This window comes from Perca flavescens, chromosome 8 (assembly GCF_004354835.1).
Source record: "Perca flavescens isolate YP-PL-M2 chromosome 8, PFLA_1.0, whole genome shotgun sequence".
NCBI classification, from domain to species: Eukaryota; Metazoa; Chordata; class Actinopteri; order Perciformes; family Percidae; genus Perca; species Perca flavescens.
Window position 1 is genome coordinate 27001118 of NC_041338.1, and position 27964 is coordinate 27029081.

At 42.2% G+C, this 27964-nt stretch overlaps 4 protein-coding genes across 14 annotated transcripts in view; 1 reads left to right on the forward strand and 3 right to left on the reverse strand.

Annotated features, from left to right (window-relative positions):
- The window catches only part of rad52 (RAD52 homolog, DNA repair protein), a 4401-nt gene extending 2243 nt beyond the window's left edge, over positions 1-2158 (reverse strand). Inside the window, exons 1-6 of one of the 3 annotated variants that reach the window (XM_028585552.1) lie at positions 1750-2158; positions 1349-1426; positions 1030-1185; positions 583-676; positions 430-497; positions 72-190 (exon numbers count right to left, since the gene is read on the reverse strand). In XM_028585552.1, the coding sequence (XP_028441353.1) occupies positions 72-190; positions 430-497; positions 583-676; positions 1030-1185; positions 1349-1402 (491 nt within the window). In that variant the 5' untranslated portion in view covers positions 1403-1426; positions 1750-2158. The other 2 variants (XM_028585554.1, XM_028585553.1) reach the window with 2 other exon arrangements.
- Positions 2159-2324: 166 nt separating this feature from the next.
- prr5a (proline rich 5a (renal)) lies at positions 2325-27815 on the forward strand. Of its 7 annotated transcripts, none has more exons than XM_028584966.1 (13): positions 2325-2503; positions 2695-2755; positions 18575-18891; positions 20153-20283; positions 22827-22952; positions 23045-23125; positions 23696-23744; positions 23888-23945; positions 24054-24145; positions 24285-24425; positions 25105-25240; positions 25535-25810; positions 25895-27815. In XM_028584966.1, exons 4-13 carry the CDS (start codon positions 20153-20155, stop codon positions 26182-26184), a joined length of 1380 nt encoding a protein of 459 aa, XP_028440767.1. In that variant the 5' UTR covers positions 2325-2503; positions 2695-2755; positions 18575-18891; the 3' UTR covers positions 26185-27815. The 7 variants fall into 7 exon arrangements, with proteins under 7 accessions (XP_028440767.1, XP_028440768.1, XP_028440770.1 ...); XM_028584967.1 differs by having other exon boundaries at positions 18598-18891; XM_028584965.1 differs by having other exon boundaries at positions 2483-2528.
- Positions 5634-11384, reverse strand: LOC114559926 (zinc finger protein 771-like). The gene is made up of 3 exons (XM_028584972.1): positions 11059-11384; positions 9398-10403; positions 5634-6036 (listed from the first exon to the last, which is right to left on the reverse strand). Exons 1-2 carry the CDS (start codon positions 11228-11230, stop codon positions 9421-9423), a joined length of 1155 nt encoding a protein of 384 aa, XP_028440773.1. The 5' UTR covers positions 11231-11384; the 3' UTR covers positions 5634-6036; positions 9398-9420.
- Positions 13028-16788, reverse strand: LOC114559923 (zinc finger protein 121-like). 3 transcript variants are annotated; one of them, XM_028584963.1, is made up of 3 exons: positions 16148-16788; positions 14664-15758; positions 13028-13881 (listed from the first exon to the last, which is right to left on the reverse strand). In XM_028584963.1, exons 1-3 carry the CDS (start codon positions 16317-16319, stop codon positions 13865-13867), a joined length of 1284 nt encoding a protein of 427 aa, XP_028440764.1. In that variant the 5' UTR covers positions 16320-16788; the 3' UTR covers positions 13028-13864. The 3 variants fall into 3 exon arrangements, with proteins under 3 accessions (XP_028440764.1, XP_028440763.1, XP_028440762.1); XM_028584962.1 differs by lacking the exon at positions 13028-13881 and having other exon boundaries at positions 14333-14747; positions 14832-15758; XM_028584961.1 differs by lacking the exon at positions 13028-13881 and having other exon boundaries at positions 14333-15758.
- Positions 27816-27964: the final 149 nt, after the last annotated feature.

The following is a 27964-nucleotide window of genomic DNA, read 5'->3' on the forward strand; positions in this document are numbered from 1 at the left end:
AGATTGTATGTTCTTACAGATTTTTCTTCATGTTTCAGACTGAGAAGACATAAAAATGCAAATTCCAGTACTTGAGTGCTCTCTTCATGCCATCCGTGACAGCTTCCTTTCTCGCCTTTTCCAGCGACAGAGCTTTAGACTTCAGTCCTTCACTGACTCCATAGCCTACATCCTCATGAAATGCGCCATCCTGCAGGAAAAATATGTCACACACACACACACACACACACACACACACACACACACACACACACACACACACACACACACACACACACACACACACACACACACACACACACACACACACACACACACACACACACACACTGTGAAATTCAAACCTAATTTTCTTGGTCAGATGGTCCATCATTGGAAAAGATTGCAAAAATATAAAATCTATACAGTAAGTATGGTTCTTCATCTAACCTTCAGCTGCACTTTGACAAACGCACTGACTCCGACGTAAAACTTGCCGTTTATTATGTCTATGAAGTCTGTAAAAAAGAAGTGTTTTGTTAGTCCGACTGTGTGGAAATGGCTTTACTTTAACAGCGTCCTTTGAAGCTCTGTGAGTCGTACCGACATTCTGTTGAGAGATTGAGTGAGACCATCCATTGTACCCAAACATCTCATTGGCCAGGCCGATTACACGATGCCCTTCAATATAGCAAACCTAGAAAAGTCCAGTTGATATGAGGGGGGAGAGAGAGAGAGAGAGAGAGAGAAAAAGAGAGAGAGAGAGAGAGAGAGAGGTGGAAGCAGGGTTATATATCTAAGTGGTCTTATGATAAACTGATTTGCGAAACCGGGAAAATAGGTTTAATCTTTAAATATTATTGTTTCCACTTGCAGAAATATAACCTTGTTAAGAAAACAAAGAAATAAGTAATGGAAATGCATTTGTGCAATAATTGTGTGACAATAACCCATCTGACAGACACGCGTTCACAACTTTTCTACAGTTCACTTAAAACTGGCTTCATGGCTGTTCAGGAAACCAAAGCAAAGAGCTAAACAAAGACTTGCCTTCTGTCCTCCTCCAGCAACTCTGGTACTGATGTACTCTGGCCCCAGCTTCTGTCGCAGAGCTTTGTGCACCGCCTGGTGTTCCTCAGCTGTGTAGGTACACTGACAACACGCTCCAGTCAGGAAAGCAAAAACAAAGTCCGCACACGCATAGACCTTAGACCACAACATAATAAAAAGGGTGGCTAGTTTTTCGGTCAACCGTCTTATTGAGTACGACCCTCGCCCAATGTTCCCACTATCAGGAGTTGGCGTGTTAGTAGTAGTAGTTAGTATGTTTCTCTGCGCTCCTGTTAGTTAATACAACTACCTAACTTACCTGTCCGAAGCACCTGGGTGCAGAGTTGCCCCTTTCCTCAGTATTACTGGACATGACTGCAGAGCTCTCATATAGTCACTAAAAGAAAGCGGACATGTTAACAGGCAATAGTTATAGTGTAGCTAAATCACAACTGCTGTCAGCTCCTCCAACATCCAGGATAACTTCTTTATTAAAAGCTCAAATTTACCTAGAAGTGACTGAAAAGTGAAGCTAACGTTAAGTTTCATATTCTGTGTATGTATGTTTTTAGAAAATAATTCCTGAGGTCCGAAACTCAGTGACCTCATAGCTGGCTACGGCCATGGACGTTAGCTAATGTTAGTTTAATGCTGGCTTCATTAGTCATGACCGAATGCCATTGTAAGTTAGCTATCCCGTTCATATAAACACAAACTCACCGGTTAAAATTCCTCAAAAGTGATTTTTGTGTTGAACGAGCTAACCGGACCCCCGTAATATTTGCTACATTTTAGCTAAACAAGACGAACATCTGAACTTCCCGCTCGGACAAGGCTAACGCTAGAATGAAATGGATGATCCGCAGAGACGGGCAAAGACATGACCCGCCCTACTCTGCCTCTAATTGGCTAGTAATCGATGCCTTCGTTGGTTAGATTGGTTAGGTTTACGCAACGCAAATTCACCCAACCAATCGAGCTGCTTCGTAGGGCGGGTCTTGGCGTGTAGGATTCATAAATTTGCACTCCGGACCATGATCCATTTGACATGGATGTATAATAACAATCTTAGCCATGGGCGGATTGGCCATCGGGAATACCGGGAACAATCCCGAACGGCCGGTCCATTTCAGGCCAAACCGGCCGGTGGTCAATACTTTTTTTTTTTTTTTTTTTACGCGACCGGCCTGGCCGGCCGTTCAGCTGCGGCGGAGCGCTGTGTCTGTGTGTGTGTGTGTGTTTCTGCCCGGGCCAAACCAATACTTTCAGTCTTGAGGGGGATACGAGCGGCCCCTCCTAACTTGGACTGATCCTCGTTTTTCCTGACATTGGCTCAAACTTAAGGCGCCGAAAAAAGAGTTCACTTTCAGTCAGGTTTGGATTTGGTGATGTGAGGTAGGTAGCAGGAGAGAGGAGGAGGAGGAGCAGGAGGAGAAAGGAGGAGGAGGAGAGAGGAAGAGCAGGAAACAGACAGGTAGAGGGGCAGTGTGCAGGGCTGGGTAGGCAATCATATTAGGCATATCAATCAATCAGATATTCACATATAGGATAAAATGCCAATAGTTCCACATACTAGATAATAACTTAACTGAAGCACATATTGAATTAGAAAATGTTTTATTCTTAGTCATATTTATAACTGATGTTCTTCTCATGCATATGTAGCTGCACAATCAGTAAGCAGAGGCAAGGTCCATCACAGGGCAAGCTGAGCCAGGGAGAGAAAGTAAGGACAAACACACACACACACACACAAATCTCTATTTTATGGGACTGCATTGTAGTTTTTGAGTATATGAGTGTGAGTATTTGTAACTATTTGATCAATCCAACAGACTGTGCACATGCCATGCTGGTAGTTAGCAGTATACTGTGATATATGTGTTGGAGATTAGGTTTTGCTGACCTGGTTGTGTTCAGTGCAGTGGTGACTTGCTTATACAACCTAAGGAGGCAGGTGTCATCCTAAAGTTTCTTGAAGGTCTTCAGCGTAATCTGATTCTCTTTATACCATAAAAACACTATTAGAATTAAAATAACTGCAAAAAATCCTTCTGCTCATGCACCAAGGGCACTCGCGTAAAAGGCCTCTCCATCTTAAAGTCCCGGGCTGAATTTCAGTCCCAGTACGGCCCTGATGTTAGCATTTAATATAAAGAGCTATATTAGCGGTACTCAAATACGAGTATACGTGGTATTTGACCATGTAATGTTAATTTCAAAATAGAGCTTTTTTTTTTTTTTTTACAATGTGTCACTATAGTCGTATTAGTTAATTTAAATTTGCTAAATCCACTGGCTCTCAAAATGCCAAGTTCTGAAAATGGAAATGAGGTGGAGCTGTGTTCAACTTAGAATTGTTTTTCCATCCTCCAAAATGAATTGGCATTAACGGAAACTAATTTGATAATTGATCTATCATTTAACAGACATACAAGAACATGAAGAGAAACTTTACACGAACAGATTGACATCGTTGTGGGGAAATATTCAGTTACATAGAGTTACTGCAAAAGTGTCGTTTAGTTGGTGAACACATCTCCACAGGAGTTTCAGCTTGATGGTTTCTTATTGATCCTCAAGTGTTTTTTTTCAAGTACGTGATTTGTGCTGCAATTAATGTGGCTCCTGACTTGTGAGTTTAAATAGAAAACTACTTGTCTGTATATGCCTTTAGAAAGGGGCGGCTTTTCACCAGTGTGGACTCTTCTCATGTAGACCTTCAAATAATTATACGCCTGAAAGCTCTCCCACGTTTTACGACTTCTTACCCGTGTGGATTCTTGTGTGGACTGTCAAGTCACCACTACTTATGAAACCTTTCCCACGTTTTGCATGAATTTGGCATCTCACCTGTGTGGGTTCTTATAGGACGATTCAATACCGATGTATCACTGAAACTTTTCCCACAGGTCTTGCACCTGTGTGGATTCTAGAGGTCTTGTAGGGGTGGCAGTAGCTCAGTCCATAGGGAGTTGGAGGGTCGCTGGTTCAAGTCCCCGTACGGACCTGGAGTTCACCGCTCAGGGCGCCTGTTCAGCAGTCGCAGCACACTCACTCTTACATCTCTGAATTAGTGCATGTAAAGGACCTGAGCACGTGTGTGTGTTTCAGGCCTGTGTGTAATAACAACAGAGGGTAAACTGTAATTTCCCATTGGGGAATCAATAAAGAGTATAAATTCAATTATAAAAATTCTCATGTAGACTGTAAAGTTACTGCTACGTCTGCCACGTTTTGCAAGAATAGGGCTTCTTATCAGTGTGGACATCTTTCTGGTGTCACTTCAATAGTGAATTGGACTTAAAATATTTGCCACACGTGCCACATTTGAACTACTCTTTACCTTTGTGGGTACTGAGGCAAATCCCTGACAAGTTAGAATTGTTTACATTGTTACTGTGACTTTGTGATGTCTCTTCTTTGGTTATGGTTGATCCTGAGTCTCCATGCTGAGTCTTCCACTCTGATTTTGTCTCTCAGCTTAATGAGAGTTGTGAAAGAGCAAAAGGGGGTCACTGTTATGTTTCGGCAGTGCAGACCTTTTAACACAAATATGGTTTAGAGTTTTTTCCTCCTGCACAATTTGAGTTTCATTCATACATAAGTTCAGAGTCTGATCACCTTCCTTCGGGTTTCATATTCATACCACTGTACTACCAATGTTTACTTTTAGCACAACCTGTACTTACACTTTCTGCACATTTGTTTATACTTACTGCCCTGCTTACTTCTACTGTACATAGTATATGCATACCACTGTTAATACTTTAATACTGTTCATACTGGACTCACTCGTTCATTTCTTATTGTTTCGGTGTTCTGCCAAACATTTGGCCCATACCACATGGGATTACATCACTAGTTTACATACATCTTTGTAGGGCTGCCACCTCTTAGTTGATGACTAAGATTTCTTTAGTCGATTAGTCATTTTTTATGCTTATTCATGCTTAATTACTTATTTCCAAGAAACTTCTGAGCACATTTATGGTAAACACAAGATTTAAAGTGGTGCTTTTGCAGGATTAATTGTGGAGAAACTCAGTTTTACAGATGGTTAATTAACTACATTTATATTGTGCTTTTCTAGTCTTAACCACCTCTCAAAGTGCACAGCTCTGTCAATTAAATCAACTAATCGATTAGTCGACAAAATCGTATAAGTGTTAGTCGACTAAGAATTTCTTTAGTAGAGGACAGCCCTACATCTTTGGTCATGCAAAAAAGAGCTTTTTTTCTTCTCCCAGGCTTTCTCCACATTACTGGCTAATTTATGTTTCACATGTAAACAGCCACCTCAATCTTTGTGCATGATCCATATTTATAAAATCATTATCTCATTATATCTTACTAAACAAAGCATTGCGCTGTTCCCGATAAAAGGGACAGTAGAAAACAAATGGAACTAATTTTCTATATTGTTCAGACAACACATTGGACAGCTCATCTTTTCTTCTTCTAATTAACATACCGTCTATTTTTAACAGTCTAAGGTAAGATACCAGATCTCAACTGAGCACATACAGATCTTTGCTTTTTAGACAAATTATAAACATAATTCTCCGTACCATATTAATTTTCATCATCATAAAAATATGCAATTTTAGTCCATACATTTTTTATTGAGAAAGGCACAAGATTAACAACATTACACATCACAGATTTAGCCCTTTTTCTTTCTTTCTTTCTTCGCCCCCGATCCCTTAGTAAACCATTCCAAAACTAAAACCAAAAAGTGTACCTCCCATCTCTCTACCAACAGTGTTTCTGGAAAATAAACCTTTCCAAATACTCCCAAATCTCTTGCTGCTGCATCTCCTGTCCAGCAAAAAACTTGATTTTGATGTCCTCTCCCTCTCCCAGCTGGCCTATAGCAGGCCTGGTTGGGTGTATGTCTCCATGACCACTAAATGTATCCAATAATTGACCAAAGCTGTTTCCTGCATAAACCCAGTGGCATTTCTCCTGTCTCAACTTGAAGGGCATATATACAGGAGAAGTTCTCACTTCTCCGTGAACCATCACCTTATCGTGGTGGAGAGGTTTGTGTGTCTCTGTGAACCTGAGGGCTGTGTTGTCTGGAGCTTTGTGCTCCTGGTAGGGTCTCCCAAGGCAAAGTGGTCTCAGGTGAGGGGCCAGACAAAGAATGGTTCAAAAACCCCAATGAAGAAGCAAGGTAGAGATGGAGTGACCCTGCCCGGAGGAAGCCCGGGGCCCCCGTCTGGAGCCAGGCCCAGACGGCGGGCTCGTCGGCGAGCGCCTGGTGGCCAGGTTTGCCACGGAGCCCAGCCGGGCACAGCCCGAACAAGCGACGTGGCTCCCATCTCTCCAGCCCATGGGCCCACCACCTGTGGGAGGAACCGTTGGGGTCGGGTGCGATGCCACATGGGTGGCAGTGAAGGTCAGGGGCCTCGACGGACCAGACCCGGGCGGCAGACGCTGGCTCTGGGGACGTGGAACGCCACCTCTCTGTGGGGGAAGGAGCCGGAACTGGTGCGGGAGGTGGAGCGCTACCGGTTAGATCTGGTGGGGCTTACCTCTACGCACAGTCTCGGTTCTGGAACCATACTCCTGGATAGGGGTTGGACTCTTTTCTTCTCCGGAGTTGCCCAGGGTGTGAGGCGCCGGGCGGGTGTGGGGATACTCACAAGCCCCCGGCTGAGCGCCGCTGTGTTGGAGTTTACCCCGGTGGACGAGAGGGTCGCCTCCCTACGCCTGCGGGTTGTGGGGGAAAACTCTGACTGTTGTTTGTGCATATGCACCAAACAGGAGTTCGGAGTATTCGGCCTTCTTGAGACCTTGACTGGAGTCCTGCATGGGGCTCCAGTGGGGGACTCCATTGTTCTGCTGGGGGACTTCAACGCACACGTGGGCAATGATGGAGACACCTGGAGAGGCGTGATTGGGAGGAACGGCCTCCCTGATCTAAACCAGAGTGGTTGTTTGTTGTTGGACTTCTGTGCTAGTCATGGATTGTCTATAACGAACACCATGTTCGAACATAGGGATGCTCATAAGTGTACCTGGTACCAGAGCACCCTAGGCCAAGGTCAATGATCGATTTCATAATCGTTTCATCTGATCTGAGGCCGTATGTTTTGGACACTGGGTGAAGAGAGGGGCAGAGCTGTCAACCGATCACCATCTGGTGGTGAGTTGGGTCAGGGGTGGGGGAAGACTCTGGACAGACCTGGTAAGCCCAAACGTGTAGTGCGGGTAAATTGGGAACGTCTGGAGGAGGCCCCTGTCCGACAGACTTTCAACTCACACCTCCGGGCGGAGCTTTTTCGTGCATCCCTGTGGAGGCTGGGGGCATTGAACCCGAGTGGACAATGTTCAAAGTTTCCATTGCTGAAGCTGCGGCGAGGAGCTGTGGTCTTAGGATCTTAGGTGCCTCAAGGGGCGGTAACCCACGAACACCGTGGTGGACACCAGTGGTCAGGGAAGCCGTCCGATTGAAGAAGGAGTCCTTCCGGGATATGTTATCTCGGAGGACTCCGGAGGCAGTTGCAGGGTACCGGGGGCCCGAAGGGCTGCAGCCTCTGCCGTGAAAGAGGCAAAGCAGCGGGTGTGGGAGAAGTTTGGAGAAGACATGGAGAAGGACTTTCGGTCGGCACCAAAGTGTTTCTGGAAAACTGTTCGCCACCTCAGGGGGGAAGGGGAACCATCCAAGCTGTGTACAGTAAGGATGGGACACTGTTGACCTCCACTGAGGAGGTAATAGGGCGGTGGAGGGAGCACTTTGAGGAACTCCTGAATCAGACTAATACGCCCTCTATGTTAGAGGCAGAGCTGGAGGATAACGGGGATTGTCGCCGATTTCCCAGGCGGAAGTCACTGATGTAGTCAAACAACTACACAGTGGCAAAGCCCCGGGATTGATGAGATCCGTCCAGAAATGCCAAGGCTCTGGGTGTGGAGGGGCTGTCCTGGTTGACACGCCTCTTCAACATTGCGTGGAAGTCTGGGACGGTGCCAAAGGAGTGGCAGACTGGGGTGGTGGTCCCCCTTTTTAAAAAGGGGACCAGAGGGTGTGTGCCAATTATAGGGGTATCACACTTCTCAGCCTCCCTGGTAAAGTCTACTCCAAGGTGCTGGAAAGGAGGGTTCGGCCGATAGTCGAACCTCGGGTTGAGGAGGAACAATGCGGATTCCGTCCTGGTCGTGGAACAACGGACCAGCTCTTCACTCTCGCAAGGATCCTGGAGGGAGCCTGGGAGTATGCCCAACCGGTCTACATGTGTTTTGTGGATTTGGAGAAGGCGTATGACCGGGTCCCCCGGGAGATACTGTGGGAGGTGCTGCGGGAGTATGGGGTGAGGGGGTCTCTACTCAGGGCCATCCAATCTCTGTATGACCAAAGTGAGAGCTGTGTCCGGGTTCTCGGTAGTAAGTCGGACTCGTTTCAGGTGAGGGTTGGCCTCCGCCAGGGCTGCGCTTTGTCACCAATCCTGTTTGTAATATTTATGGACAGGATATCGAGGCGTAGTCGGGGTGGGGAGGGGTTGCAGTTTGGTGGGCTGGGGATCTCATCGCTGCTCTTTGCAGATGATGTGGTCCTGATGGCATCATCGGCCTGCGACCTTCAGCACTCACTGGATCGGTTCGCAACCGAGTGTGAAGCGGTTGGGATGAGGATCAGCACCTCTAAATCGGAGGCCATGGTTCTCAGCAGGAAACCGATGGAATGCCTTCTCCAGGTAGGGAATGAGTCCTTACCCCAAGTGAAGGAGTTCAAGTACCTTGGGGTTTTGTTCGCGAGTGAGGGGACAATGGAGCGGGAGATTGGTCGGAGAATCGGGCGCAGCGGGTGCGGTATTGCATTCAATCTATCGCACCGCCAGGACGAAAAGAGCTGAGCCAGAAGGCAAAGCTCTCGATCTACCGGGTCAGTTTTCGCCCTACCCTCACCTATGGTCATGAAGGCTGGGTCATGACCGAAAGAACGAGATCCAGGGTACAAGCGGCGAAATGGGTTTCCTCAGGAGGGTGGCTGGCGTCTCCCTTAGAGATAGGGTGAGAAGCTCAGTCATCCGTGAGGAGCTCGGAGTAGAGCCGCTGCTCCTTTGCGTCGAAAGGAGCCAGTTGAGGTGGTTCGGGCATCTGGTAAGGATGCCCCCTGGGCACCTCCCTAGGGAGGTGTTCCAGGCACGTCCAGCTGGGAGGAGGCCTCGGGGAAGACCCAGGACTAGGTGGAGGGATTATATCTCCAACCTGGCCTGGGAACGCCTCGGGATCCCCCAGTCGGAGCTGGTTAATGTTGCTCGGGAAAGGGAAGTTTGGGGTCCCCTGCTGGAGCTGCTCCCCCCGCGACCCGACACCGGATAAGCGGACGAAGATGGATGGATGGATGGATGGAAGTTCTTACTGCCACCATACATAAAAAAACTAGTTTTCTGAAATATCTTCCACATGTTTTTGAATTATAGAGCTTCTGACCTGAATGGGTGCAACAACTGGGACCTCTGTGCTGCAGTTGTTCAACCTCTCAACCGTGTGCGATCTCACGTGGCCTCTTAAGTGCCCGATACATCTGAAAGATCTCCCACATGGTTCGCAAGTGTAAGACTTCTCACCGGTGTGGATTCTCATATGGCTTCTTAAGTTACTGCTACATCTGAAAGCTTTCCCACATGTTTTGCAAGTATAAGACTTCTCACCTGTGTGGATTCTCATATGTCTTTTCAAACCTGAAATGGCACAAAATCCTTTGCCGCAGATCTTGCAAAGGTTTGGCCTCTCACCTGTGTGCATTCTCATGTGACCTATTAAGTGACTGCTAGCTCGGAAACATTTCCCACATGTTTGGCAAGAATATGGTTTCTCACCTGTATGGGTTTTCATGTGATAGTTTAATGATGACACCTGAGGAAATCTTTTCCCACATGTTTTGCAAGGATATGGATTCTCACCCGTATGGGTTCTCATAGGAATCTTCAATGATGATATCGAACTTAAGCATCTCCCACATATTTCACAAGAAAACAGCTTCACACCTGTATGGGTTCTTATATGATAGTTCAAAGATGATAGGTAATTGAATCTTTTCCCACATGTTTCGCAAGAATACAGCTTCTCACCTGTGTGGGTTCTTTTATGACCGTTCAATGTATCAGTGAATCTTTTACACAAAGTCAGAGTCTGATCTTCACTTTTCTCGTAAGTAGGAGTCAACATAAAGGCATCAGTCTCCTGCTTCAGTACAAGCTGCTCTCCCTCCTCACTGGTGCATAGTTCCTCCTGTTCCTCCTCTTTAATCTGTGGAGGCTCTGGCTCCTCTTGGTCCACACTGGAGTTCCTCTCCTGAATACAGAGCTGCTGCTGGTCAGTGAGAACCTCCTCCTCCTTACAGACATATTGCTGTGGGAGCTCTGGAGTGGAAAAAAGATTAAAAGTAATAGGATTTAAAAAAAAAGATAAATGCCAAATATCCTTGAAGAATCTCAAATCGCTCTCCCCCCCTCGGCCCTCTCAGCCTCCCTAACCAGTAAAATGTCTGCCTGCCCTCCACCACTGATTGATAATCTCTCAAATCTGGTCAATTATTATAATGACACACTCTCCTCCTGTCTTGATCAGCTGGCTCCCATCAAAACCAAAACAGTCACGTTCACACACTCTGCTCCCTGGTATACTCCTGAACTCCACCATATAAAATCTTGTAAGGGCCAGCTTGAAAGACTTACCAAAAAAACTGGTTTAGTTCATCTCCAAGCCTACACAGACTACCTCCAGCAATACAGAGACACTCTCATCATAACAGCAGCAGTGGCAGCAAAAACTGTCCTGTCCTGTTAGTAGTGTCCTGTACACTGTTCTGTGACTCCCAGGACAGTTTTTGCTGCCATATTAATAATAATAATAATGTATTTTATTTATAAATAAAATACATTATTATTATTATTATTACTGTGATGGTAGAAGAACGGACATTGAGCAATTAAATACAACACGTATAGACATATAGAATCCTATGAGTCATACTTCTCTGATCGTTTTTAAAAAGATCATCGAGGTTTTACACACCTATCCTGTGTAACTTGATTTCAGGTTTCCAAACGACATCCAGCAGTATGCGCTGACGATCGATCTCTTCTTCGTACTCGATGATAGTTTTTTCAAAAACTCCGAATATTTCTTCAGCAGCAGCAGTTAGTCGCTCGTTGACAAACTGTCTCATATACTGAACTGCAGACATTTTTGCTCATTTAGGCTACAAGTGAAATAATTATCTGCACTTACACTATGACTTTGATATAGCTAGTCGCCCAGCTATTTGGGCATTCAACTAGCTATAAGCGCTACCAAAGAGGCGCGACTGTTGTTTACTTCCGCTGGGTGTCACACTAAGTTCCGACTACGGAAGTGCGGGAACTTTTTTTCTCGGCTGATCCATATTTACAAACTCAATATCCAGTTTTATCTTACAAAACAAAGCATTGAGCTAGAAAACAAAATGGAAATAATTTTCTATATTGTTTAGACAACACATCGGAAAGATCCGCTTTTCTTTTTCTAGATTAATATACCGTCCACTTTCAACATAAGGCAGAGATCTTCAACAGGGGGTCCTCAGAGTTACTGCAGGGGGGCTGCAAAACGATTGTTAATTTTTTAAAGGTAAAAAAAAAACATTATTGATACTGGCCTGTAGGTAGACATCCACACATACAGGTAATGAGGATTCACTGTGACCATAAGTTACGCCCTTGACTGTGACACGTATGTTTTACATTAAAAAAATGCTTTATAAAATCATGACAATTATTATTTTAATAGCTTATGCACTAAAAAGTTATGTAAAAAGGCGTTAGGTCGCCCTACACGTTATTGTGGGCCCACATACACAAAATCTTATACAATATAAAGTAAGGGGTCCCTCAGTCTCTGTTTCAGTTAAGGGGTCCTTGGCCTAAAAAACATGTCATGTAATGCTTTGTAGGTAATCAACAGGATATTGTACTGTATTCTGAATTTCACTAGAAACCAATGGAGAGATGCAAGGATTGGTGTAATATGAGACCGACAACTTCTTCTGGTTAGTAGTCTGGCAGCTGCCTTTTGTACAAGTTGTCTATGACTTACAGCAGCTTGACAGAGGCATGAGTAGAGGGAATTATAATAATCAATACAAGAGAATGAGAATGTGTGAATTAATAGTTCCACATCTGAAGAAGACAACATGGATGTTTGCAATGTTTTGTAACTAAAGAAAACTGGACTGAATAAGCATAGTGACATGATGGTCAAAAGACACATACTGATCAAAGATGATACCAAGATTCTTAGTGGTGGATTTGATACATGGTTGAAACAGGGTGATAAATTGAGCAACAGCAGTGACGTTTTCAGGTCCAATAAAATAATTTGTTTTGTCCGGGTATAGGTAGAGGAAATTGAGGGACATCCAGTCCTTGGTCGCAGCTAAGCAGTCATGTAGATATAATATATAACAGTATATGGCTGTTGCGGCTGTTGAGTTTGGGTGAAATACTTTCTTGGTTCTTTGGTGAGGAAAGAATGAAAACAAAAGTTGTACCATAATGAAAGTCGGAATTTCTCTACCCTGTGCTTACTGTAGGTCTCACATGTCAATGACAGTTCATGGGCACGGAAAGACCTTTCTTAGAAAATGTCTCTTTTTACAGAACTTCAAAAGGGCATCTCAAAAACAGTGTAAAATGTGCAGGTTTAGAGTGCAGCAGGGTTTGTGATCTCTAGTAAAACCATCTTTGGAGAAAAGAAATCAATTTGTGCTGTGATATGCTTGCTTGCCTTTTTAACACATACAAAAACTATGTAAAGTATCGACAAATGGCAAAGGCTAACTAAAAGTTGAACTGGCTCATAATGATAGCTGTATTTGGTTGCCCATTATATGATACATTGAAAAAATATATTAATATGACCACCAAGTTTTGCAAGTATACGTCTACCCATCTGTGTGGATTCTCAGGTGTCTCTGCAACAGGGAATTACACTATAACTATCTGACTAATTAAATATAGATTTATTTTTGTTTCTGTGTCATGCCACAAGGGATTACAAGACATCACCATTTCACAAGCATGTGTAAAAGGAAAAAGAACAAGAGCAGAAACAAAAAACAGAACAAAAACAGTATCCCAAATGAGCTGTTCACAAAAACACAAAAACTATTAAATATCTATAGATTATCTTGGTAGAGTTTTTTTTCTCTCTTCTCCCAAGCTTTCTCTACATTACTGGCTAATGTATATGTTTCACATGTAAACAGCCATTTCAGTCTTTCAGCATGAAACATATTTACAAAATTAATATTAATTTTTATTTTCCTAAACAATGCATCGCACTGTTCACATTTAAAAAGGACAGTCAAAAGGAAATAATTTTCTATATCGGTCTGACAACACAGACACATTCACTTTTCTTCTTCTAGAACAGACAACTAGACAACATACCGTCCACTTTCAACAGTCAAGGTAAGATATCAGATCTCAATTGAGCACATAAAACATTTCATTAAAAAAAACTTAACACCTTTTATGAAATTCTTATGTTATCAATCTTTACACTAGGTACTGCAGGTAGATGAGGGTTTTCTAAAGGGATTTTCTGTTTAATAAACAATCTCCATTTATTACACCACTCAGAGTAGGAGAGCATCTGCTGCATTTTGTCTTTGGAAGGTGACAGTAAAACTATGTTGTCTGCATACAAAAGAGAATACGTATCATTCCTGTTAGGGAATTATGATACATACTTTCCCTCTTATTATTAAACTGTTTGCATAGAATAATATTTTACTGAATACTCTAAACAAGATAACATGGGAGCCATTGCTTGTCCTTGTCTAAGCACGGTGTGTTCCTGAGGACATACAGAATCAGAATCAGAATCATATAGATTTTCAGCGGAGGGAATTACGTATAGGGTATTTGTCGGCTTGTTGAGCTGTGTGTTGCCAATGCGCACATCGGTGAATTATGTTTTTATATATTTTATTTGCTCTCAGGATCTAATACCACTGCCAGGGTTGCAACTGAAATAATAGGCTAAAGCAACGACAGTTTATGGAAAGCACAAGTGTAATTATGGTCAGATCTTGTGCCGTACTGATGGGGAAGTGATATTGATAAGTGTTGTGATTTACAAATTTACAGCGTCGGCTATTTTTTGACCAGCTTTCCTTCCTGTTTGAGGAAGCAGCGACTGTATTGAGTTTTTCCTGTAAAACCGTGTCCTTTATATTTATGTAGAATTATAGTTTGCTCTTCTTATATAAAACATGCAGCTCTGGTAGATGTTTGTGATTGGTTGTGCTATGCAAATAGCGCCTCTTTTATGTGAACGCGTGCGTCACTGGATTGGGAAACCCTGGGTTGATTGAACTTCAACAGGTTATGCAAGAATATGGTTTCTCACCAGTGTTGGCTCTTCTCATGTTAACCAACAAGTCACTATTCATTCTGAAATATTTTCCATATGTATTTGAGTCATAGAGCTTCTCACCTGAATGGATGGGACTACAATTGGAACCCCTGTGCTGCAGTTGTCCAAATTTTCACCCACATGCGTTTTCATGTGACCTTTTAAGTTAGTGATACATCCGAAAGCTTTCCCACATGTCTTGCAAGTATAAGACTTCTCACCTGTGTGGATTTTCATATGTCTTTTCAACCCTGAATTGGCACAAAATCCTTTCCCGCAGGTCTTGCAAAGGTTTGGCTTCTCACCTGTGTGGAATTTCATGTGGCTTTTTAAGTTACTGCTACATCTGAAATCTTTTCCACATGTTGTACAAGTAATCGGCTTCTCACCTGTGTGAATTCTCATGTGTCTTTTCAATCCTGAAATGGAACAGAATCCTTTCCCGCAGGTCTTGCAAAGGTACGGCTTCTCACCTGTGTGGATTCTCATGTGGCGTATCAAGTGATTACCAAGTCTGAAAGCTTTACCACATCTTTTGCAAATATACGGCTTCTCACCTGTGTGAATTCTCATGTGGCCTATCACGTGACTGCTAGATCGGAAATATTTCCCACATGTTTTGCAAGAATATGGCTTCTCACCTGTGTGGATTCTCATGTGGCCTTTTAAGTTATTGGTAGATCTGAAATCTTTCCCACATGTTTTGCAAGAATATGGCTTCTCATTTGTGTGGACTTTTAGGTGTTTCTGCAATTCCGAATTATTCCTAAAATCTTTCTCACACATGTGACATTTTAAAGACTTTTTACCTGTTTGAGTTTTACGTTGAATCCCTGACAAGTTAGAGTTGTTCACATTGTTACTGTCACTGTTGCTTTTGTGTTGTCTCTTCTTTGGTTCTGGCTCTGCATTTCTAGTTGATCTTGAGTCTCCATGCTTGCCTCCACTCTGATTTTGGCTCTCAGCTTCATGAGAGTTGTGAGGGAGCAGACAGGGATCACGGTTATGTTTCGGGATCACAGAGCTTTTAACTGAAATGTAGTTTAGAGGCTGTTCCTCCACCACACTGATACTTAAGTTCAGAGTCTGGTCTTCACTTTCACCATGAGTAGGAGTCAACACAAAGGCATCAGTCTCCTGCTTCAGGACAAGCTGCTCTCCCTCCTCACTGGTGCAGAGTTCCTCCTGTTCCTCCTCTTTAATCTGTGGAGGCTCTGGCTCCTCTTGGTCCACACTGGAGTTCCTCTCCTGAATACAGAGCTGCTGCTGGTCAGTGAGAACCTCCTCCTCCTTACAGACATGTTGCTGTGGGAGCTCTGAAGGACAAAAAAGATGAAAAGTAATAGGATACTAATTACTGTGATGGTAGAAGAAATATTTAACAACATGTAACGTTATGTCTTTGAACCATTAGGATCCTATATGAGTCAAATTCCTGTTCCTGAGTCAAACTGTCCTGTCCTGTTAGTAGTGTCCTGTACACTGTTCTGTGACTCCCAGGACAGTTTTTGCTGCCATATTAATAATAATAATAATGTATTTTATTTATAAATAAAATACATTATTATTATTATTATTATTATTATTACTGTGATGGTAGAAGAACGGACATTGAGCAATTAAATACAACACGTATAGACATATAGAATCCTATGAGTCATACTTCTCTGATCGTTTTTAAAAAGATCATCGAGGTTTTACACACCTATCCTGTGTAACTTGATTTCAGGTTTCCAAACGACATCCAGCAGTATGCGCTGACGATCGATCTCTTCTTCGTACTCGACGATAGTTTTTTCAAAAACTCCGAATATTTCTTCAGCAGCAGCAGTTAGTCGCTTGTTGACAAACTGTCTCAAAAACTGAACTGCAGACATTGTTTCTCTATATATAACTGGAGTAATGTTCTGCACTACGACCACAGTATCGGCTTCACGTTTGCGTGCATGCAGTTAAAGCGACAAGCGCCTCTGTTGTTTACTTTTCACTACAGGTGTTACAATGTTACGTTCCGACAGTGGAAGTGCGGCAGCTTTTCTTTCCGCTTTGAACTGATGGCATTCATTTGATTCAAAACTTGTAACGCCAGTAGAAAGTATGGACATCGATCTCGGTTTATTCCGTGGGAATCAAAGGACATTTGGTACTATTTAATAAACTAAAGACAATAGTTTTTTCCAAAAACTCCGAATATTTCTTCAGCAGCAGCAAGTAGTCGCTCGTTGACAAACTGTCTCAAACACTAAACTGCAGCCACTGTTGCTCAACTGAAATACTAGCGCCCTTGTTGTTTACTTCCGCTGGGTGTCACAGTGTTAAGTTCCGACAGTGGAAGTGCGGCAGCTTTTCTTTCCGCAATAACTGATGGCATTTTATTTAAAACGTCTGTTTTAACGTCACTAGTAAGGATATCGTCTATCTAATCTCGCTTCATCCCACAAATTAATTTGGTTACAGTAATTACAGAATAGTAATTTTTCATTAAAAAATAACAAATACTGGTTGAAACACAAATTTAGACCAGCTGTCAGTCTTTTGAAGTCCAACGCGACTAGCTGCTTGTTCCCCTGTTACACACTAGAAATAACAGACAAAAACCGCAGGATGCTGGTCTTTTGCAAATGACATCAGGAAAATGCTCTTATACACACATCACATCACACCATTAGTTTTGCAGCCACTACGGTGCACTCACTGTTAAACAAAGACTCACATGATATAAAAGACTGTGGTTGTTCCGAAAAATGCTGTTCAAACATAATGTAATGTATATAGAAAGATGCACCCATTGCATAACTGAAAAAAAGTTTTAAAAAAAACACAAACAAAATAAATTAATAAAAAACACAGCAAAAACAGTATCCAAAATTAGCTGTTGACATAAAAAAACTGACATATGCAGATTATCTTGGTAAAGAGTTTATTTTCTCTTTTTTTTGGCTAATTTAAATGTTTCACATGTAAACAGCCATTTCTTTTTTTGCATGAAACATATTTATAAAATAAATATCTATTTTTATTTTACTTAACAACGCATCGTACTGTTCACATTCACCGTCGAAAACAAAACAAAATGGAACTCATTATATATATATATATATATATATATATATATATATATATATATATATATATATATATATATTCCATATATAACCTAACTCCACCTGAAATACGTAGGACTACAACGACTACAACACAGTCTTCTAGCTGTGTGTGCATTCGGATTCAGTTAAAGCTACCATCACTCCTGTATACTTCCGCTGGGTGTCACACTGTTGAATTCCGACAGTGGAATTGTGACAAATTAGCAATACTACTGTCCTGTTAATTGTGATGTTACTTCAATGTTGGGTAATACTTTTAGAAAGATGGTTTACTTTTAAATTACACTAGGCCAATGTTGCATGTTTTCACTCAGAATAAATCGTAGAATGAATAATCTGTACAGAAAAAAACTGAATCTGGGTTAAAGAATAGGCTATTGTCTATTTGGATTGTACAGTGTGTTAATCTGCCCCTCTTTGATACAGTAAAAGCGATTTACTGCGTGAACAGATCCCATAACATGCATATGTCATATGGCTATTTGCTGTTTTGCATAGCTTTTTTACCATGCAAAGATGTAATTCTCATGTAATAATGGGGCAACTAAAATGTGCTGTACGCCTAATTTCAGTGATTTTTATGATGCCAGTAACGTTTCTCACGAGACCCATTTATTTACATCACGACCCATGGAAATAGGGGATTATCTGCCAAATGCCCGCGCCTGCTTTGACAGATGGCAAAACACCCACTGTGTTAAACGGCATCTATTGGGGTCAGTGCTGCTGCGTGTAGCCGACTAGCTTCCATTGTTTTCATACAGCAATATGCAGGAGTCCAAGGCAGCGTGGCACATATGTAGCCCTTTCTCCAATGTCTGCACACCTGCCTGTAGCTATGTTTGTGCTATTCGAATAGATCTCATCTTGTGTTGGGGTTAGGGTATCCTGTGTGCCAGTTATAATATTTAGGCTATCTTACAGTCTGCGTTTTAATCAAGGCTACTTGATGCATAATAACCCTAAGTAAACATTTTGTCCAGGGAATGACATAACTCATGTTGTGTTTTCCTTTTGAATTCTAGTGATTCCCCTGTTTTGCATACAGTTATAACCACAAATGCGCGTCCACGAGCCCAGGTTCGCTTTGCATCTCGTCAAAACAAAGCGGGGGCGAGCCAGTGAGCGAGCGAGTGGCGGCGCGTGCCTCATGAATGAGTCCCCCTCCAAACCACAGCAGGTCGGACCCTTCATCCGCCTGCACCCTGATGCCCGTGTGGGTGCGCAGACCGGCGGGGAACAGTAGAGGAGCCAGCCGCTGAGCCCGGACAGTAAACACTTGGCGTTAGTGCTACATGACCGTTTCATCCCGTGAGGAACAACACGACAGGATAAAGGCACGGTGAGTGCAGGCTACAGTGGGCGGGCAAAGACGCATGACATGACAACTTTTTGGCCATTATCATACAGTTTCTATCCATAGGTGGACTTTATGACGCATCTGTGCCCGTCTGTGTGTGCACATAAGACAGTCACGTTGTTTACAGTGCTACTTTGCCTTATTCTTTCGTCCACGCAGGTAGAGAAAAATAGAAAACCCTCCACGTACGCACGAATGGCTGTACATTCCTCCCTGTAGGATAAACGTGGACTGTTGATTGCGTGTCTGGACGATTGATTGGCTATCTTATGTCGAATAAACATGACGGGGCAGTACAGTGGAATATCAATAGGCCAGAAAACCAATTAAGATAGATATTGGAAGTGTTATCGATCTGACTGTAGTCGCTCCTAAAAGGAGGAGGGGTGAACAAAAGCAGAAATGCCCAGACTGGCGTGGCATGGTATGTCGGGTAGACAGTGTGTAGTCTGTCTCTGTGCCTGTGCCTCTGGCTGAGATGTGATCTTAGTGTAATGCAACTGCAAGCCAAATAGGCCTACTCCTGAAAACGCACCATTCACCCATTTTATACTTGCATGCAGGGTGGTGAAGGAGGTCTCGTGTTGTGTCTTTGTCTGTAGAGTGAAAGCCTAGACTGTTGTTCTCGCCTCTGACCAGGGGATGGTGCTTTACTGTGCCCAGCATGTTTCTCTGGGTAGGTAGATACCCAAATAGACTATAATACTGTACTGTCATACGGGCTCTGTGGCCTTTACAGGAATAATTCACACTCATACTGTACATGCACCCACATGCATTTCCCCTTTTTTCTCGGATGCAACGTCTGTGTGTGTGTGTGTGTGTGTGTGTGTGTGTGTGTGTGTGTGTGTGTGTGTGTGATTATACGTTAGGGTGGAGCTAAACTATGTGATTGCAAAACACTTAGATAGTGTTGAAATAACAGAATAAAGGAAAGCTGATTTCACATTACAACTCCCCTAAGGAGGCTGCAAATGTGTTGCTTGGGTTTCTCCTGTACCCCTGTGACCGTAAGTTTTCCTTTCATTTGTTTTGTCTGTGTATTCTAGTGCTTCAGTGTTAGTGTTCCTTGTTTCATTCATTGTCTTAAAGCAAGTGGTAACAGGAGTATCATGAGAGCCTCAGACAGCTGCGTGATCCACTTGTGATCACTGCCGTATGCTTTATGTGCCTTTGATGTTACGTTTACCTTCAGTCACAGCTTAATAACCATTTCTTCATCATCTCCCTTCTATATATTCAGATGCTTGATGGACTCAGGCGGAGGCACGCCTCCCGGCCCTCCTCACGACCCCTGTCACTCAACTTCAGCACCTTCTCTGCCCCTCCCCCGAGCCCAGACATGGAAAGCAGCATTGAGCATCCAATCAGGAGGTGAGGCTCAGTTCCTGCGATTAAAATTTCACAACACACAGCATCCTGTAAAATGCATGAAATATTAATTAGCATTTATAAAAATCCCACTGTCTCTTCTCACAAAAATTCATTAAGCGGCTGAGCTTTGCTTGCAACACTTTGACCTAATGATATGATGATATGATATTAAGTTTGTTCACTTGCTTTCCATGTTTTCTGTGTCTGTGTGAACGTGGGCGTGGGGGGGGGGGGTCTGTTGTTTACTGCCATGCTGTCAGTAGAGAGTTTCTGGACTGCGTGGGTTTGAACTCATCATTTCTTCTTCTGCTTCAAAGTGCTAGTTTTCACCTGTTCCTCCTGAAAATATGCAAACAGTGTTTTCTTTATTTTATTTACAGTCACATCCCAAAGTGAGTCATGATTTAAAGGTGATTTAAAGGATTTTAAAGATGGATGTTCCTTTCTGAAATTCAGCCTTGGTGCAAAATTACAGCCACTAGAGCCAGTCCCACAATGAGCTTTCCTTAGGATGTGCCATTTCTGTGTCTGTAGCTTTAAATGCTATTGAGGAAGAGAGAGGGGGATGAGGTGAAGGGTGGGGGTGTGGCCTTGACCAACTGCCAAATTCTCTGCCCGTCAAAGCAGAGAAAGGGGAGGTAACCTTGCTCCTTATGACATCATAAGGAGGAGATTCCAGATCGGCCCATCTGAACTTTTCTCAAAGGCAGAGCAGGATACCCAGGGCTCGGTTTACACCTTTCGCCATTTCTAGCCACTGGGGGACCATAGGCAGGCTAGGGGAACACATTTTAACGTTGATAAACCTCATAAAGTGAATTTTTCATGCCATGGGACCTTTAAGAGAATCACCTCTTTTAACGGGGAGGTTGTCTCATGTAGAGCGACAGTCAACAATGTTAGCTTATTGCAGATATATCATATCAGTATATGTCAGACAATAAGTAATGAGAAATGTATGTACATATAAACAAAGATACGTTTTGATAGTTTTCATTACATAGTTTGTCCACCAGAGAGCCCTGACAAGTTTATTTTTCAAAATGTCCCGCTCAGTACATTCAGTACTCAACAAAATGAAAACTGATTTTAAAACTGGTGAGTAGATTGATACCACTCATGTCTGTATGGTAAATATAAAGCTGCAGCCGCAGCCAATTATCTTACCTTGGCATTAAGACTGCAAACAGATGGAAACTGCTAGCCTGACTCTTTTGAAAGGTGGCAAAGTCTGCTTTCCAGCACACATTATATCTACTTTCTTTTAATCCATGCAAGACTAAAAGTGTAAAAGACACATTTTTTTAATTATTATTCTACTAGAGATTATGGCTGGGCAATATATCAATGTGATTTGATGTGATTGATATTGTGTTATGAGACTAGATATCGTCTTAGTTTGTAGATATGACATAGATGTTGTCTTGGCTGCATTACAGTAAAGCGATGTCATTTTCTGAACTAAAAATCTCATTGTGTAAATATTTTGTGAAAGCACCAATATTCAATCCTACAATATTATCATGATATTGCTATGGAGATATTTGGTAAATTAGATTTCCTCTATATTGCCCAGCCTAACTAGAGATCCCAAAATTTAGATACCAAACATGTCAGGTTGGATTTGGGGAAATGTATCCAAAAAGATGCACAAGACATCCAGAATATGTCTAATGGGTCCTGGGTTTGAATATTTCATTCAGTGTGAACATCATAGTTCAAACAAGCTAATACACAACATATATGTGATCCTATCAGACAGTGTAGAAAAATGTTATTTTTCCAACCTTTAAACTATTTAAAAGGATATAAAAGAGGAGACACTGGACGTTTAAACCCTTTAATATCTATATAATTATCAGCTTCAAAGATCCAGTATTGGTTGGGCTTTAGTCTCACACATTGCACTGCTTTTTTACTTTTTTTGTTGTCCGGCACCATGTGATAAAAATGGAAGAGCAGGAAAACCTTCTTTATTGTCCCACATTGTGTCACTGCTTCCTATCTCTGTTGTTGTTGTTACCGTAATAAGCTGGGCGACTTCCTCCTCCACCTCCTCGCTGTACAGTGACAAGCACAACAAAGTCCCAACTGTTTCAGTCTGCTTACACTGCAGTTCCTCTGGCATCTGTGCTCTGCATACATATTCCTTTGCATCAATGATTGTATCGTATTGAAAGAGAGGCAGAGAAGGAGGACGAGTCTGCCCCCCATCAGTGCATGTGCTATTGTTTCCTCCTCTTCTGAGACCTCGAGCAGAGCCGTGGCCCACCTCTCGGATTGGCTCCACCCATGCTGCTCTTAACGTGCTGCCCCTCTCTCACCATGCATCATTCTGTCCTACTTCTCTTCTCCTCTGTCACCGGCCGCTCTTTCTATTGTCATTGTGCTTTTTCCCTCTCTGCGTACTCTATCCCTGTCCCAGCTATCTCCTTGTGTTTCTTCTCTGTATGACAGCTTATAGCCTGACCTTCTTTCTCTCCTGTCCACTACTTAGTGCATACTCTTGTTTCTTTACACTTCCTCTATATGTCCCTCATGAGGACTCTGCACCGGCTGAAGTTGATGAGCTCCCCCAGCCTCAGTGAGCTGGCGAAAAGTGAGAAAAGTTCACCAGAGGACAGAGGAGAGAAGCAGAAGAGGGCAGGAGCCAACGCCACCTGGAACAGGTATGCCAAATACAATCAAGGTGCAAAGTGTAGTGACTCAAATGCATTTTGAACAATTATGGAGACAAGTTTGTGTGTTTGCTGTGTTGCAGCATCCACAACGCTGTCATCGCCGTCTTCCAGAAGAAAGGTTTGGCAGATAACGAACTCTACGTCCTCAACGAAGGTGTCCGGTAAGATTAGACAGAAACAGAAACAGCCACACACATTCACACAGTACAGAGAAAACATCATTATTTTAGACTGTTGATGTCATTTTGTGCTATAATTAGTATAATTACTGTCTGTCCTACGTTTGCTGGCTGGACATTTTCTTGTGAATGGGTTTGTTTGTGTACTGTATGTGGGCATAGGAAGTCATGTGGCCATGCCAGATATCTCATTATCTTTTCAAACCAGACCCATCACTTCTATCACATCAGCCTCCATTACAGCCCAGTAAACATATTTCCATGTACAGAAAAACCACAAGGAAGTTAACACACATTTCTTCAACTAGACAAGAAACTGTTGCTTATAACTCTGGAAAAAATGGGTGCTTAGTAGATTTACATCTTTTGGTTCTATTTCATGAAATGGCACATATCACATGTAATGTAGTTAAGTAATTAATTGCAGGTTGTAAACTCCTTATTCACACAGAAATTATAAAATAAATACTGGCAATACTGTCCATCCTGTGATTATTGAGTGTTGTGTTTGAGTCATAAAGTGAAGCAATAGCCACACATTTGTTTCCTCAGGCATCTGTTAAAGACTGAGCTGGGGTTTTTCTTCACAGAATACCTTCAGGTAATACTCTTTTAATATTGAATGAAATAGGATTGGGAATAGTACATGGCTGCAAAACACCATTCAGATAAATAAAAGCAGTGGTGTCTCAGATATATATATACAGTATATATGTAATGGCATCTTTTCACTTTATTTCACAGAACCAGTTGCTTACAAAAGGCATGGTCATTCTTCGGGATAAAATAAGGTTCTACGAAGGTATGGCTGACTAGATAAATGGTCTGAATACATTTTGTAGTGGTCTGTGCTTGTGAAATAAACTTGAATCAACTGTCTTTTTAACTACTTCCCGTGTGACTGATGCAGGTCAGAAGTTACTCGACTCTCTGGCAGAGACCTGGGACTTCTTCTTCTGTGATGTTCTCTCGATGCTGCAGGCCATCTTCCATCCGGTTCAGGTACACAAATGTCTTAAGAGTCATCTGGTTTTTGTCTTTGCTGCACGAAGGATCAACAACCTTAACTAATTAACCTTTACTGGATGGTGATAATTGTTGCTCAGTTCTGTTCTGTTTTCTGTGTCCTTATTGTGTGCAGGGTAAGGAACCCTCTGTGCGACAGCTAGCTCTGCTTCACTTCAGAAACACCATAGTTCTGAGCGTAAAGTTAGAGGACGCCCTGTCTCGACCTCGGGCCCGCGTGCCCCCCTCTGTTACACAGATGCTGCTTATTCTGCAGGTAGGCCTGCAGGCCAAACCTAAAGGCCTGTTTCCTCACTGAGTTAGTTTTTTTCTTTCTGACCCAACAAGTCAAAAAAGCATAAAATTATGTTTTTTTTTAGCTTTGCACATGGTCACTAGTCACATAAGAGTGAACCACTATCCCAGATGATAATCACCTGCAGTTTTGCATCTTCGGTCGAGCTCCAATGTAATGTGTAGACACAAATATACAGACTTCAGACTGAATTGCATAAACTAATGACTGTTTTCATTATCAATTGATCTGGTGTTTTTTTTTATTCACATAATTATTAACATTTAATCAACAACGTCAAAAATAAACAAATTATCCCCGCAAAAACCTTGTACACAGGTTTCTGATTCAGAACCAACAGTGACATTTAATTATTGTTTATTCCCATTGCTATTATTGCTTTATTGTATGATACTATTCTTAGTGTGTGAGTTACATTAAAAAACTAAGTTATTCAATTTACACTGATATGTGTCAGAGAAATGCACCACATTCTTACATGTTAGAAGCTATTTATTTTATAAACGGCTTATTCTGTGAATTAAATATCAAAATTGTCATTTATTACTTTTCCCATGGTCTTGATTGCTTAAGCACCAAGGAACAGCTTTAGCTTTTTTTTTCTATTGGTGTGACTCTGATGCCTGTCTCTGTCTGTTAGGGGGTCCATGAGTCACGCGGTGTTAATGAGGACTACTTGAGGCTCGAGTCCCTGATTCAGAAGGTGGTCTCGCCCTACCTGGGCACACACAGGCTTTACTCTGGGGATGGTGCTGAGGACCATTGCTGTGTTCTGGGTGAGAAAGTGAACTCAAAAGTAGGGTAATGGGTGCCCAGATAGCTCAGTTGGTAAAGCGGGGCAGCCATATATAGAGGTTTACTCCTCAACGCAGCAGGCCCAGGTTCGACTCTGAGCTGCGGCCCTTTGCTGCATGTCGTTCCCCCCTCTCTCTCCCCTTTCATGTCTTCAGCTGTCCTGTCAAATAAAGGCCTAAAAATGCCCACGAAAAAAAATCAGAGAAATAATGCCACGTCATGCCTGATGAGTGACATAAATTAAACACCCTCCCGACTTTTTTCTTGTCTTTTAGAGAAGCGTTTACCGTGGGGCTGGTCCAAGTCTACGGATCAACTGTCTAAAAACCCTGTGGTACGATCGAAAAGCTACAATATCCCTCTGCTGCTGACCCCGGTGGCTGAATATGACCCAGATGCCAGCTCTGTTGGCAGTGGAGGAATTCGCCGCCACTCGGCCTGTGAGATTATAACATGCCTGGAGGAACAAGGACTGGCCTACGCTGACTTGGCCTCATCTGAACTGTCTGGCCCCTCCACAAACAGGCTGTGTGTGGGCTCCCAGTTCAATGGTATGTCACAGATTAAGATGTCTAAAAGAAAAAAAAAATCATAATGTAATAATTCATAATAATCCAGTACCCTGTCATTCACAGGTATTGTACAAGTGGGAGCGAGTGCCATGGACTTGCCTCTTTCGTCTCCCTGTATCCTTCCACTTCATTCCTCAGGAGCTCTGCATGGCACTGAGGCCACAACAACAATGACTGATCTAAGTAAGGGTGCCTCCTCCACGCCGCCCAGTGAATCATCCAGCCCTGAAACCATTATTGGACAAGTGCTAGAGTCTGCAGACTCAGACTCAGATGGGATATTTATTGATTTCCCACCTCACTCCTCAGAGGCTATGGGGTACTGCCGCGAGAGCAGGCAGAGCACTGTGTAGCTGTGGTTGCCTTTAGGAACACACACACACACACCCCTTTTCAGTGTGTACGTTGATAATTTGTGGGACAGATTTAAGATAAAACTACATTTCATTAAGTTGGTACCATCTTCCTTTGTTACGAGTCAATTCCAAGTGCTTTCACTGGTGAGTGAAAACCTCGCAACTTTAACAGTTTACAGTAACAGTTTAACAGTTCTTAGCTCTTAAACAGTTTTTAAGAGCTAAGAAAAATATCTTTGTCCAACTAATTACAAAGCAAATACCAGTGGAATTATTATTGAAATGTTTTACCAGGTTTTTAATTTGAAGACACCGTAGCTGTGACTTTAGCCAAGCTTTTTATCCTGAGCTTTTAAATATTTTCATAAACCCAAATAAATCAGATTAAGACATAAGTCTGGTGATATTCTATATTTTTCTTATAGACAACAAATTCCATGAAAAGACCAAAATCAATGATAAATTGATCCCAGTTTGCTTGTGTAGCCAAAGCCTGATTTATTTTATTCTACTGCCACAGACCTCAATTTTGTCCCAAAACTACTAAAAACTATTAAAAAATGAATGAGTCACATAGTTGCACTGACATGTTTCTTCTTTTGGATGAACATGGGCACTGTAGTTTATTTTGACTCAATCCCACATACACATCGCTTGTACTGTAAATACTCAATACATCAACAAATGTATATTAATCTGTGGCTGTGGCTACAGTGCTCAGCTCTTTAAGGGACTTATTTAGCTAGAATTTTAAACTATATTATTGTGACTAATTTTTTTAAAGATGTATGTCTTTAGTATAAACAAATGGGTTTGGAGCTGAGACATGCTGGGGAAGTCAGAGTATTGAGAGATGGACTAACACATTGGTGGTTTTGGTCTTTTCATAAGATATGTTGACAATATCAAAAATATACACTATAGTTAATATTAACCCATAAAGGAGCATGTAATCTTTCCACTGGGGTTAAAATCAGAGTTATGAGGTTTTCAAACGGCATTAGTTTCTTACCTCTACTGGAGGAGATGGCTGTTAAAGCCACCATTTACATGGAAAAGTGACAGAAAGCTAACATATTTATCATGGATTTTTTTGTATATGTGTATTTTTAATCTCGCAACTGTTTACGCTTCGTTGTCTGCCTCTTGGCAGTAACACAGTAATGAGGTCTTCTGCTCTCTCTTTTGTACGACATCTTATGAAAATGTGGACTGTTGAATTGTTTTCATTGTCAGCGGCGGTTATAGAGTTCTAATGCAAACTTCACTTCTTAGAGCAAACATCAGTGTGACAGCATTTGCTTTTCTGTATTAGCTCTGTAAAGCAAGACTTTAAGGAATGACAATGTTTATTGTTTACATTTGATAAAGACGTGAACATTTTGACTGAATGTCGTCTCACACACTGTATTTTGCACCACCACTACCTTGTAAATAAAAATGCATTGTTGGTTTTTAGGACAGCTAGATAGTGTAAAGTGAGCTTTTACCTTTAAATGACTTGAGATTTTAATAAGGGCTTTTTAACAGAATCTTTTTCAAACGATGTTTTACCTCAAGCGTTTTGTACTTTACTTTTTTTGACAATCTATGATGTCCATGAAGTTGTACTTTGTATTAATTTGTTATACTAGCCCATTCAAAATTAAATAAATTTGAATAGTATTTAAAACCACGGGTTATCGCCTTCTATTTTAAACAATGGATTAATTATAAATAGAATATTTTCTGATTCATATTGCCATGTGTATGAGGTTGGTCACTAAGTGGGGATCTA